At 37.2% G+C, this 15,224-nt stretch overlaps 1 protein-coding gene across 1 annotated transcript in view; it reads right to left on the minus strand.

The window, feature by feature from the left end:
• LOC140159704 (uncharacterized) overlaps positions 1 to 15,224 on the minus strand; it is a 115,299-nt gene that overhangs the window by 14,411 nt on the left and 85,664 nt on the right. Inside the window, 8 exon segments of the mRNA XM_072183200.1 lie at positions 189 to 272; positions 863 to 1,081; positions 2,302 to 2,470; positions 3,401 to 3,485; positions 5,863 to 6,021; positions 6,928 to 7,252; positions 8,299 to 8,371; positions 9,413 to 9,537. Of these exon segments, the coding sequence (XP_072039301.1) occupies positions 189 to 272; positions 863 to 1,081; positions 2,302 to 2,470; positions 3,401 to 3,485; positions 5,863 to 6,021; positions 6,928 to 7,252; positions 8,299 to 8,371; positions 9,413 to 9,537 (1,239 nt within the window).

Here is a 15,224-nt window from a genome sequence, read left to right on the forward strand (position 1 = left end):
TTAGTTTTGATTAAGCAAGATTTCTTACACTTTCTTGAAATCACTTGGACAAAGATTAATGTTAGTTTTTATGACCACATGCACAAAACAACCCTCAAGAGGAAAATAAGTGAAAAGGCAAAAAAACTAAAGTGAAAGGAGTGAGTGAGTGAGTGAGTACGGTAAGAAATGAACCCATTTAGTCTCACCTCCACTTTAGTCAATTCTGGGGGAGGGCTATCAGAGCCGTCCCGGTAAAAAGTGAACTCCTCTAAGCTTGGTGGTCGCGAGTGCTATAAAAACCACACGTGGTGTGAATTGGCGTGGAAAAATGTGTGAAAAGATGAATTGAACTTGTTAGTAAAAAAATACGAGGTACATTTCCCCACATTGAATTAGTCATTCTTCTGAATGCATGATTTATTTATTTTAGGTGAATGATTTATATTTTCGGTGCATGGTTAGACAATTTGTTAGTCAAGTGCAACATAACAGGCACTTTTCTTTAAATACGACATTACTATCCTCATAATATCAGAGAACACTTGCCATAGTAAAGCTAAATTTATACTTAATCGCGTTTGCATGCTCAGCGTACAAAAACCAAGTCATTTTTGCACATGAGAACACAATTTGCGTGTCTGCAAATGCGATCAAGTATAATTTCAGCTTAACTTTGTAACCTTCCAACTTTTGAGTTAGCTTTGTACTTTGTAGTACTGTAGTACAATTTGCATGTCACATATTTCTTGATCTTGATGAATACTATGAAGTTGTGATATTAACTACAAATCCTAATGCTGAAGGTGAAACAGCTGTCAAAGTCATTCTTTTATCCAATGTATAGCTTGTATAAACCTAGCAATAAAATGTTGTTACATACCTTTCTCTTGATTGGTTTTGCAGGACTTTTGACTGCCTCCTCAAAATAACTAGCTGCTTCTTTTGAGGTGCTAGGGGATGCCATGGCTATCCTCTCTGGTGATGAGAAGCGTGAACTGCTTGAATAGCGTCGGTACGGAGACAACGGCGAGATTGGAAGAGGTGACAAAGCGGTGCGCTCTTTCTCCATATCGTTGACAAGAGCCCCCATCTTCTCAACCTTGATATGGAAATAGGTGAAACAGAATGGTGAAGGGTTTTATGGCTTGGATTATGATACATACAGGGTGTCCCTGAAAAAACTATATCGTCGTAAACTTGTTTGGGCATTTTAACGCCACAACTAAACATAACTAAATAACTGGTGTGGTTGAGAAATAAATCAGCTACCACAATTTTTTTGAATTTTGACAATTGACCACACCGTTCTTGAAATATAAGAATTTTACGAAACTCCCTCATTTTGAAAACTTTCCATGGATTCAAATATCAATCGATGATCTGTATTTGGAGTGCTAATCACTGTGCATCATCAGGGTAAGGCGTCTATTGTCATTGATAGATATTTGACTCCGTGGAACGGATTGAAAATGAGGTAGTTAAGTAAAATGCTTGAATTTAAAAAACGGAGTGGTCAATGAACAAAATTCAAAAAGTATGTAACAGCTGATATATTCCTCAACTACATCGGTTATTTAGTTATATTTGGTTGATGCACTAAATTACTAAAAAAAAAATCAGTTTCCGACGATACAGTTCTTTCAGGGATACTCTGTACAGAAGAATCCGGTTCATCAGAACAAGATATCTTAACCTTGTCTTTTTATGTGCAATTTACTGCTCTAAAGAACACATGTAACATAATCTGATCCGATCAGACCCAAGTTGGCAATAATAAATATATAATATAACTATGTCAGGGATGCACAGATTTCAATATCACTAAGCGTAAGTACCAAGCAAGTTAGAAATGGTAAATTATGACTTGATGGTTGACATTCATGGTAAAAATGTCCCTTTCTTAAAAATATTTTTTTTAATTTAAGCTAATTTTGTTGTCTTATGAAAATAGCAATAAACTTATTTATTGTTGCTTAAATGTATGCCCATTTTGCTGCTCTGTGTATCACTACCTGTGAGGTCACTCATAGAGTGAGCATTCCCTGTATGAGTGCATGGCACTATACAGGAGAGAACTCATGCATATCACATGCAATCATACACACAGAAGCTAGCAGACATAAATCCTTTTTGCCTCCGAGTCATGAATTTGTCACTCTTTACATCAACTTCCAAGACACTTGGATCTTACACAAAATTGGTTCTGGGTTTGGATCTGGATAGGTTCCAACTCAAATTTATCCTACATGTTCATGCTCACTTCATGGCAGAGCTAGTATCATAAAAATAATATATGTCATATTTTGTCCCAATCTTTACCTCTCTCTTAGCTTCTCTCTCCTCCTCTACGATGGCTGAACCGCTGACGATGAGTGGAGACCACCGTAGGGACTCTGGGTCGACGTCTAATCTTTTGCGTTTCTGCTCTAGTTGTGCCAGTTTCTGCATGTGAGCGTGCACCACCTTCTTCCGGATACGTATCACAATACTGTGTGTGATAAACAAGAGAGAAAAAAAATACCAGTTTTGGCATGATTACAATATTTTATGATTAATTCTGAATACACGTTTAATCTTAATCTAAAATCAAAATCATACACATTTTATATTAATGTGACGAGTGATTATTTGACCGCAATTATGGCTTAAAGTGCTTCAATTTGTCAAACGGGCTCTTCCATTTAAAATCCACACTACCCCTGTGGAAGATTTTGGAAATATCTTCCACAGAGGGAGTATGAATTTCAAACAGAATGAGCCTAATTCAACCATTTTTATACTTCCAAATCCAACCATTTTCAACCACATCTTTTGTATTCCAAACAAAATGTCCAAAAATAGGAGCAAAATTATGTAAAATTCTACTGGATTTTTAACATTTTCAGCTGGATTTTAAAATGAAACACACACAAAACATTCCACCTACAAACTCTTCCAGAGAAAAAACAGCAATCCCTTGCTCAGATAAACATGCATGCCTTGGTAATGAGCGACATACGCCAGCTTTGATCAGTGCCGCTCTGCGCTGATCCTTTTTTTTTGACGCGTAGTCGCCAGTCGGCCAATCAGGTTATTGATCTGATGTTATGATTGTCAGATGATTGAATTAGCCTATCAGAACACCACTTCCATGTTATACTCTGTGTAGGCTCTCAAAATGTCAACAACTACCGTTCTTCTCTGCCGGCAAGTGAAGAGTGACCAAATAGTTCAACTGGAATTGATATACCAGTGTCATTTTCCAGAGGGTGAGGATTACAAATGGAATAGCACAACTGGTTAACTATTTGTCTATTCTATCTAATCCCCAACTCATAATTTTGGTTTGTAAACCAGTTTATATCGAGTTTGTAAGCTAGTTTATATTATAGAGATTATCAATGAACATTCAACGCTTCCACAAATTGGATGGACTCACCTTTCTTGCTTCCATTTGATCATCTTTAGGCTTTGTAACGTGGAGGCAATGTCGTGCGGACACATCCCAGTAGCTCTGCTTATGGCTGCAAAAGGATCATGAAAATGGCTTGTAAGTCATTTTACCTAATACAGAAATGGTGGCTTGAAGATGCCGGTACCTCAAAATTATAGAACAACACTATTTCCTATCCAGACGCTGCTATGAATGAAGTTTTTATTTGACTAACAGAAATATTTACTTTTATGCCATAAATTACACCTTTAATCATTATTACTTTAAAAACAGAGTCTAGATGTATTATGAGTCACAACTTAAAATAAGCCAAGCAAAATAATGTTCAAATCTAAATGTTGAGTTGGGTAACATTCCTGTTGCTCCGTGCCAACCCACTTCACTCTGTCTTGTTGAGACAAGATTATACTTCAATACCACTTGAGACAGATATGAATAAAAAAAAGGGTTTGCTTTTGAAAGGGACAAGTTCCATCATATTTTCATTTGTACCACAACACCAAGAGGATGAAGTGTGGAGTATTAAACCAGGACCAGGATAGAAAATAATATTGCCCTTTTAAAAATAATGAGCAATTCTGAGCAAAAGTCAGAAATTTTCTACAAGTTAGAATTGTTTGGTCGATCAACATTACTTCAGGTTTTAAATCATTTCTGGCTACAAAAACAGCAGTCGGAGACAATGATTTATCCCTTAAACCCATACCAAACAACTATACAGCAATATTTGTGACAATTTTGGTAATGTATCGCAGTTTACAAGTTATCACAATTTATTTTCTGCCACGTGCTAAGATTTTCTGGTTCATACCCTTTTCTATGCCCTTACTAGGGCATTCATGATCACAAGGTTTAAATATTTTTTAAGTAAGCTGTAAGAATATATTTTTTGGAGGCTGATGATAAAGTTATACTACAAAGCTGGATTCACTGACATCAAAAGGTTAAAATACTTTCATAAGTAGGCCCTAACATGGTTGATAATAATATTTCACACCAGGAAAGTCCAAAAATTTACTATTGATGTGTCTATAGTGGGGAAAAATGATACCCTTTTCTGTCATCAGTTACATAATCACGACCTGATATTTATTGGGGATTTTAATTGAAAAAAGGACCACTCTCTGGGCACACCTGTTATCTATATAAAGTTTATACTATTACAATTTAAGGATGGTACAAGTGATGTCCCATGTGACTTGTTTTGTCTGGAGTGGGACCAGGGAGTGGGACCAGGGAGTGGGACCAGGGAGTGGGACATGGCTTTGGATGCCACTCCAGACATAGTGGAACTAGGCAGTAAAACCAGAGGGCCACATGTTTTGAACTCGCCACCCTTAGCGTTACATCACAAATATTATGAATTTTTACACCAATCAAGTTTCAAATTAGAATATCTCCACAACTATCAACCCTAAACTAGCAAAAGTATACATTTTTTGGAAAGCTGAAGGCAAAAGCAATTTAAATATACACATTTCAACTCACTGTACAGGGTGACCTTGAAGTTATACAGGGTGGAATAAAAAAATCCAAATAAAAAATGGGTCATTTAATGCATTGCTTATTACTAACTTGCAGTTATAAACTGAAAGTAAACAACATTGATTTGGTTAGAGGTTAGGGGGAGCCTACTGACTCTGGAAGAAAAAAAATCACAGCTGTTTGGTAATCTCGGAATACAGGGTGTCCCAAAATATGTTCAAATTTTTTTACAATTCAACATATTTTGAACTGAAACATTTTATCCCTAACCCATACAAAAAAATAAGTCCATATTTAGATTCCTCATCAAATTTCCTCTCAGAAAATGTAAACTTTGACTATGATAGGATAAGTAATTAAAAATTTACAGCAACTTTTAGATTTTGAAGACATCCGCATTGCTTACTACAGTGTTTAATATGAAAACGGGTAGTTTTGTTACTTTTGTACATAAAAGTTAGCATTTTATAGACTAAACCAATCATAAAGAGTTAAAAATGATTAAAAACAATTAGCAGAATTAATAATCTTTCAAAAGAGCTCTTAACCATGTCTGTAGCCCATATGGATGCAAAGATATGATCAGTTGATTCAACGCACAGACACAAAATCTTTATTTCCCATAGACTTTGCACATACCGCCACCGCCTCATCCGCCACCGCCTCATCCACCACCTCGGTCATTCTGAACTCAAACAACTCTAACTCCACTATCTTAGCTGATAAACAATTCTCCTTTGGAGGTCTGTTAGGGCACTTATATAGCTACAAAATGACACCAAACACACTTCAATACCTTTTGTTTAAGCAGAGATGTAACAATTTGAACGAGTCTCGATTTGGAAAAGCGTAACAACACCACCATTTTTGGGTGGCGAGTTCAAAACGCGTGGCCAGAGGTAGATGATACAAGGATACAGGTTTGACCACTGAGTGACAAGAACAGGATCTTAATTACTTACATTTAATGGATATTTTCCTTGAATCCGTCTCCTTTAGTTTCTCATGAAGGAATTCTAAGATGACACTTCTCCAGTAGGAACAGTAGCTAACCTTGCCTAAATCCGACAGTGGTTTCTCCGGTGTGCCAGGTTGTCCTTCTAATTTGGACAGCAGATAACCTGTAATAGGGATTTCAACCAAAAAAGTAGGTGAACAACTTGGGAAGGGTTCATTAGGTCCAAGTCATTTCTAGAGAGATTAGACCCAAAGAGTACCGACTCAAAATTGCCCTGTGTTTAACACAATGGTAAATCTGTCATATTGGTTTGTCACTCATGGTGGACAAATAGTGTACCAAAGCCCGAAATGGAAAGAAAACTGTTGTCTTCAAGCATTCCAAATGTTTGTGCATAAATGCTTGGCACTCGCTCTTGGCATATAACGTTATGCAAACAACCAGCGCAATTGTGCCCTCCATGAGCGACATGCAAACATGGCAGAGTCGGTACTCTTCTATGATGGTATGCCACCTCTGACGATTAACAGCAAGACTTTTAAAAGATGTTCATCAGGTCTGTTGATTAAACAGCTATTGAACAGGAAGTACTCCTGTACAGACAGAGACAGGAGTACTTCTGGTAAAACTCTGGATTCCCGCTCCAAGCAGATGGATCAATAATCAATGGGCTTGACTAAGAACTTGCGAATTGCAGACAGAAAGCTACCCAAAAGGTGAGCTATTTTACGGCTGTAGAGAAACTAGATTCGTTTAATACAGAATTATTATTGTTCGCATGAAAGATAAAAATAAATCTTAAGGTCTGTTCATACTATGCCGCAATTGCTTTGCGATGCGTTGCCGATATATCGATTACCTTTTTGCAGTATTATGCAGTGCGGCAGTGGACCGCAATTGCGGCATAGTATGAACGGACCTTTAGGCTTACAATTCTTTGTGGGATTTGGAAGAGACATCACTTGATTTTGGAGTTGCATCTGCTATACACTTTTTCCTACCTGTCAAACTAGCATGGGTTCTATTTACAACATTCAAAAACTGAAATAACATTTATAACAAAACTTACTGAAGTCAATTAGAAATCTGCCGAAACCCTGCCTTTGATACATGGGTAGCGTCATGATACAGGACACGTTGTAGCGTTGCTGACAATGCTTCTCCTTGGAAAAATAACCCACCAAGTGGCATCCCTTGCCATCATTCTTTGTCAATACATAGAAGAGAAAAGGTTCCACATCATAGTACAGAGTCTTGTGGTCCAAGAACAGTTTAGCCAATAGGCAGAGGTTTTGACAATATATCTTGCTTATGTTACCGTCCACTTCAAAGACAGAGACGTCGTCTTTGCGGTAGATCTCGTTGGCTGGAGGATGATGCCATCCACACTTTGCCTAAATTTGATGAAAGAAATTAAAAAGTATATGCAAGTAAGATTATTTGCAAAATTGAGATACCTTCAACATGCTCCAGGAGCTTTCTGGAATACCAGGAACAGCACCACCCAAGAAATTAGCAAACAAGCTACGCTCCAGGAACACTACCTACACGTTGACAAAATCGCAAATATTTAAGGTAATTCCACTATTAAAAGTTCAGAACGTTTTCAAATAAGACGGTCTTAACTTCAACATTTTTCCACGCAAAATCTGCTCATCAGCTACAGATGGAAAAATGGTTGAAAGTTCCAAGAATCTGTGCAGGAATCTCAGCACCAAATGTTTGACAACTAAACGCATCCCAAAAAGAAAGTATCCAGTTTGATTTTTATCCATAAATCAAAGAAGGGTGTCTTAAATCAAAACCTACCAAAAGTATGTAACAGATGAATTTATTCCGCACAGTTTGATACCTCATTTGTCCAAATCGATGCAGAATTAATGACACAGTGATCTTTTCAATGCAGTCACTTCAATTTTTAAAGTTGCAGTAATTCCTATTGATGTTGTTCTCCTGCTTCTCAAGATTCTTCATAAAGGTACACAATAACAGAGACGGTCTAAAGGCTGTTTGACTCCACTTCATGTGCTTTATACTCTTCCTTCCTCACTGTTTTCCCATTCACTCTTCACAGTCCATATCTGGTATGTCCTCCTGCTGCATCAGTGATTGCCAGACATCTACGGCCTATGCTCTCAGCGAGACTTCTGATGCGCCCTGGCCTTGATCTATCGCTCCCCATATTGAGTAGCACTGCCAAATCAATTGGAATTTACTGCAACTTTTGAAATTGAGGTGATCGCATTCAAAATGTCATTGTGTCATCAATTCTGCATCGATTTGGACAAATGAGGTATCAAACTCTGCGGAATAAATTTATCTGTAACATACTTTTGGTAGATCTTGATTTAAGACCACATCTTTGACTTATGGACCACAATCAAACTGGATACTTTCTTTTTGGGATGCGTTTATGTTTGCCATGAGTCATTTCACTCACCATATGTCTGGTTAGAATACTCCTGCTCTTCATGTACTTAAGACAAAACTCGCACAAGTACAGCTTTGGTAACCTGTAAAATGACATCAAAATAATGCACTAATATGTTATACTCTATACTTCAAATCCATTGATAGTGCGCATTCTATACTAATTCCATCTATGCCATTTAGGATTAGCACAAAAACTACACTAATACAATGAAGAAGGGGTACTTGTATAATGGGTTGGTGATTTTCATTAGTTTTATTTTCGCGAATAGAGGGTTGGTCGCAAAATAAACAACTCACATTTGTGTGTTGTCATATAGCAGCAATTTTTACGGCATGAATTTTGCGAACATACACCAAGATCCCTTTTGACGGAAATCACGCGCAAAAAAATCTGCACATGAAAATAACACTTGCACAATAGCCTATCCACCCTAAGTGTGAACTAATCACAGAATTAAGACTAAGATTAAGATGTGTGCCTTTCACTCATCCCATGGAGGGGCAAATAATGTAGTCAAATTGTTTCACTAGTCAGATTATCGACATCAAAACAATGCGATGGTGCAGCTGCTTTGCTTGCGCATCTAGGCATCTTTGAACGATGACACTCGCAATTTGAAGTTGCGCCCAATGAAATGCGCAGTGAGGTCACTTGACTTACCCGAGTGTAAAAATACTATAATGCAACTATGCTGATGATATATACTTGGCAGTACATGGCAAAACCTTTGCAATGCTTTCAAAGACACACATTAATGTTTGATTTATGTCTTTGAAAAGAAAAATTAACCCGTATACAGTTTTGGTCCCCATACATAATTCTGTAGGGCTGTATGAAATATGTCTTCTTGGGTATTATTCTATAGATATAATGCAACTGCATTAGTAAGGAGCTGTTTTGATGCTGTGTACAAACACATCATGCAGTCATGTATAGTCACCTATATATATATGTTACTTTCTTTTACTACAAATCAAGAGCTTCATACAAAAAGCCCATCTGCAATAGCTGCCCTATAGTTCTGAATTCTATACTGTATAAAGAATATGTCATTTGGCAGCTATTGCTTAAGGTGGCTTCCTGTACTATCCCCTTGAAATAGATCAACACCAGTACTCACCTTGCATATTCCTGAGGATAGGGGGAGGAGTACCACGTCTGCAACTCAAATTTGCCAAACTCTATGCTAGCAGGGGAGCGACCCTGAGAATCAAGTGGCATTGTAATATCCAACGCGTTCACCTGCTATAATGAAGGGATTGAACAAAACAATACCGTCATGTTATTACAAATTCTTGTCTACTAATTTCTCAACCATCAATACTCTTTTTAACTTTGTTTCATTGTAAAACCTTAAACACCATTTTGAATGACACTGTGAACAGGAAAAAGAACTCTCGTCTTCCAATCTCATTCCATTTAATTTGGAATTGAGCAAAATAGTGAAATGATTATACTAACCCAAACCAAACTGACACCGTTCCCTTTCCCTGTTTATTTATTCTGAAGTTGTATGGGCACATAGTGTTGAAAGTAAACCACCTACGGTATTTACTCTATTAAACACAATTTCAAAAAGAGGGGCATTTATCCAAAGGGAATTTTCAAGGAAAAAACCTCGCAAAATACAACTGCCGGTATTCGTGAAATACACCTTCTACGTTGAAATTCAATCTGGCGGTGACCATACAGTAATCACACATCGGAAAATTCTACCAAATTAGATCTGTAAGTGCATTTTTATGCAAGAATGTGATTTATTTAGTTAAATATATGAACATTCTACTATAATGTGGCGATGAATTGGATGGAAATGTAAGTTACAATAATTATTTGTCCATGCAATTTATTTGGTGATCATGACATGCCAGTTTTTAGCTTTATACTTATGATGCTTACATGCTATGGCATGGAAATTTTCCGCATTTTGGTCACTTTTTCTTTATGGGGGCCTTTAATGGAAGGGGAGCGTTTAATAGAGTAAACACGGAATGTCCTTTGTTCTGTTCATTTTGCTTGCATTTGTTACTTATCATTATTTTATCTCAATTTCAATTTATTAAGCAACAAGTATGGAAATAAAAATTTCCACAACTGAACAATTCATGAACTGACTATAAAGCAGCAAGATTGTCCTGAATGATTAAATGACAATAATGTAGTTTCATAAAAGCAATTTCATGTAATTATTGCCGATACGGAGTAAGTGATGATTCCGAGATCAACTGCGCTATTCCACTTGAAATCCATACTCCCCCTATGGAAGACACAACCTTAATCACCCACACAGGGTGTGTAGATTTCAAAAGGAATCGCCCATTCAGGTAACCCCATTTGAAATTCACACTCCCTGTGTGGAAGACTAAGGCAATGTCTTCCATAGGGGGTGTATGGAATTCAATAGGAACAGCCCCTTTCTGTGATGCACACACCTACAGATAAGATATTAAATCTGAAATATCTACTCACTTCTAAATATAGCTGTTGTGACGCAAGATATTTAATTGACGCATGGACGTCATGTGTAATTGTGTATGTATTGCCTGCACTAAATTATGCCCCGAAATATTTCACTTTAAAAAACAGGATTTTTCACTGACTATAAAATGGATATCAATAAATTGATTGAACTCGATACAATATTTGGTATCGTTTGTGTGAACTTTCACTTGTATAAATTGAATAATTTGCAAGCAAAAATTTAGGTACATTAGTTTACTTTGAAAATGAAATGGCTATCAAGATATGTACATCCAGGGTGCCTGGAAGACATATGCAATTATCGAGGTCCTGATTATTATTATTTGTTATAATATTATATGGAAATTATTTGTCCATAGCTTTTAACTTGAGCTTCTTTCCTGTCCAGCGTCAACTTCACATATACATCTGAAAACATCCCAATTTTGACTTATGATGACTAAACACCTGTTACTTAAACCCCATTAATTCACACATCAAGTATGTCACTGATTTCAAATATCTTGGTTCCATGATGGGCTCTAGCACCAGTGACCTCTCCCGACGGAAGGCGCTTGCTTGGTATGCATTTTGGAAACTGGAGCACCTGTGGAGAAGTCCAACAATAACTGTTGCAACAAAAGTCAAGCTGTTTCACACCACTTGTGTTACAGTATTGCTCTATGGCTGTGAGTCCTGGGTGATATCTACTGACATGGCAAATAAGATCAACGCTTTTGGTACATCATGTTACAGGATAATGCTGAACATCAAGCGCACTGACCATGTTAGTAATGAAAGGGTCTATACCATCACCAACACTGTGCCTCTTATCAACTCTGTCAGATCACGACAACTACGATTCCTGGGACATATCCTGAGGATGCAGGAAGATGAACCATGCAGAAGATATGCTCTCTACACCCCATTACATGGTAAAAGAAGACCTGGAAGGCAAAGAACATCCTACTTGTCTTATGTGCAAAAACTGTTGGTGGATTTTGACAACTTTCTACTGCCAGATGCCATTGCCACTTTGGCTTCAGATCGTAGTACATGGAGAAACTTTGTAGTCGCCTGCTTCGCAGCCGAATGAAATGAATGAAATGAATTCACACATACAACTGACAACATCAAAACACTTGAAATAAAACCAGTCACTGTACACCAGCATAATGATCATGCACAATCTATGTCAAAAACCACAACCATTCATACTAGAGTATTATAGTATATATATATCAAAGCAAAAAAAACACCAAATCATTGCAATATTAAAAGTGAAAACCATACAATTCCCGATTAAGCATACAGAAGCTTAATGCCAGGCATTTTAAAATATATATATTGAATAATGAAAAAATAAAAAAAATAAATAATACTATGCAGGTTACGAAAAACAAATAAACCAGGCAGTGAAGTTGGCATGAAAAGAAGACCCTCTTTGATAGTTAGCAGGACGATGATTTATTAGTATGATACAGCAAAAGTTAGTATTATTAATATTATCTACATCTATAGCAAATAAATTTGCAAACAAAAAGAGTAAAATTTCAATAAAACTGTGGCGTGTGCACATGCTGATTCTGGACGTCCCAGTATGAGATTACCTAATCATCAGTTTAGGGAGGGATGGCTTCTGACCCACCCGCCAATGTTGACAGAAACGGTGATTGGGCTATATGCTAGTTAAAATCCATACACCCCCTATGGAAGACATGACCTTAATCTCCCACACAGGGAGTGTATATTATAAATGTAATCACTCTTTCAGGTAACCCACCACACTCTGTGTGGGAGATTAAGGAAATGTTTTCCATAGGGGGTGTATGGATTTCAACCAGAATAGCCCATTAAGCCTGTTTTTACTGTTCGCAACAAATTCTCCCATGTCTTGAAAGGCATCACTAACATAACTCAAGAGGCTGAATGTTGCGATTTTGGCCAGTGAAAAGTAGCTAGGGCACACATGAACTTCATATTACATTTAGTCAATTTGAGGAATGTTTTGAGTCCAAATTGGGCCAATTTGGAAAACAAGGCCTACTTTGGTAGACCCAATCTCCATAGAGTGAACATGGTGAACCCTGGATATGACAGCACCATCAGTTTGCTTTGTTAATGCTGCCAAGGGACATTCAGTAATTATATGTTAAAATAATATATTGGCCAAAATTTGGTTTAAGGAGATCCAACAAACATTTCAAATCTCAATTTGTTACGAAAAATCATTCTAGCATGTCACATGGGAAGCCAATGCTAGTTATAAGTGTGCCGAGGCTTGTGGATCAATGTCTAGGCGTCGTGCCTGTGTTTTGCGCACTATAAATCACTGCACTTTTTTTTAATAAGTTTACTGAAATATAGTATGGATGTTTCTGCATTTTGGTCACTTTTTCATGGAAAATTGCCCCCACATTTTTTTTAAATTTAAGGGGGGCGTTTAATAGAGGAAATACAGTATTACACCTTTTTCTGTTTGTTTGTTCCCGTCCACACTGATCTAGCAATTAATCAATGTGTCAATCAAGCAAGTTATTGGCTTTAAATTCAGGCCACAACTTGATCCAAGGGAAGCTCAACTTAAATGGAAACAGTAAGTTAGTTAAAATCATACCTTTACCCTTATGCAACCTGAGGCGGTATCAGTCTTCAAACATAAGGATAGGGTATATTGCTGATCCATTAATTATCCTTTTCTGGTGCATTGTGGGATAGAAAAGGGGCAAATCGATCGCTAATTTGCCCCCTTTTCTATCCCACAATGCACCAGAAAAGGATAATTAATGGATCAGCAATATACCCTATGGATTGTAATTTGTAGGCATTTAATACAAATGGATTATCAAATGTGGGACAGACTGAAAAAAAAAATAAACCCATGAAAAATGAAGCTAAAAAATAGAGAGCAAAAATCACAAAATGCAAGCTGGCAGAAAAAAATGTTAACACAATGCACTACATGCATGCACAAAAAACACAGGTCAAAGATAACTGACACAATTTTCACACCACTAGATATAAAATATGTAAGACAGACCCTGTTAAATATATATAGGACATATTTACTTAGGAACTATATAGGGAGGGTTGCTACAATTTTCCAGCCCAAAGGGGGCAGTGGGCTGTGCTCAAGTAGCCCAATGTCTAGTCAATGGAAAAAGCACCTAAAATCGTAAAATTTGGGCGATTTTATTAACTGTAGCGGAGAAAGTGCCAAATTTGGTGGATGACCGACCACTTGACTAACCGTTGGGCAGGAAAAAACCCCTTTGTGTCATTGGCCCCTGAACACGTTTAAAGCAAAACCTCCTATGTAAACTTTTGGCAGTTTTGCTTTAAACATGTTCAGGGGCCACAATCACAAAGGAGGTTTTTCCTACCCAATGACGTGATATGTCTTCCTGTATACACATCGAAGTGTCCAAATACTTCCAAAAGGCAATTTAATTCTTTGGAGACACAAATGGTTGTTAAAATCTGTGAAATCAAGGAAAATTGGCCATTGAAAACCACCACCGCACCTTGATATTTGTAGCCCATTTTTTAGCAGGGCATGGTGTTGCTTTCCGAGACGTGGTCCACACAGGAGCGTTTTGATTTTGGATTGGGTAGGGATTTGCCGTGGCAATTCTGAAACCATATCCCCCCAAATATACCAAATTTGGTAACAATACATTATTCCTGTTCAAAAATACAGTAACTTCTCCCAATTTTGAAAATGTTTTTCGTAAGTTTCACTAAAAACAAGTATATCCTGTATACAAGCGAGAGGTCTGGGGTTCAAGTCCCCGCACAGGCAGGTATGTCCGGAGTTTTTACTCTGGTATATCTGCCTATGCATGTAATGTTTCCATTTGTAAATTCATGTTTAATTGTGCTAGTGTGCGATGCGTAATTCTTCTTTCCCCTGTATATCCTGTATCTTTTTTTTGTTGAGAAAATTGTGAAAAAACACTCCATTTCTAAACCAGGTTAAACAAAATTGCGATCGCAAGTTATACCAAAAAGCCTAAAAATGCACCCAAAATCTGCCGCACATCCTTGTACCCACCATTCTAACAAGGAACCCTCCACAGGTTATGAAAAGTAGCCCAATTGGGCTGAGTACAGCAACTTATGGCAACCCTTAACTAGGGCAGAAGTGACTTGAACAACTAATTTCTCTTCTGGTTATTTGATACTTCATACTGCATGCACATTTGATTGAAACAGTATCTGATTTTGAATTGGAAGCAAATATTCATATTCAGTCACATTTAATTATTAGTTGGTAACGGTAGCAATTTAATGTGTATCCAAAATACTCTCAACGGACAGAAAATGATGTATTGAACAGATCTGAGTAAGTGCATACCTCATAGAATACAGGGATGGCATTGTATATTTTCATGCGCAAGAATAATACCAAGCGCTTCATTTATCCATTTTTAACAAATGGATTATTTTATCACTACTTGCTGGCCAAAGTT

Source organism: Amphiura filiformis, chromosome 8 (assembly GCF_039555335.1).
Source record: "Amphiura filiformis chromosome 8, Afil_fr2py, whole genome shotgun sequence".
Lineage (NCBI taxonomy): Eukaryota > Metazoa > Echinodermata > Ophiuroidea > Amphilepidida > Amphiuridae > Amphiura > Amphiura filiformis.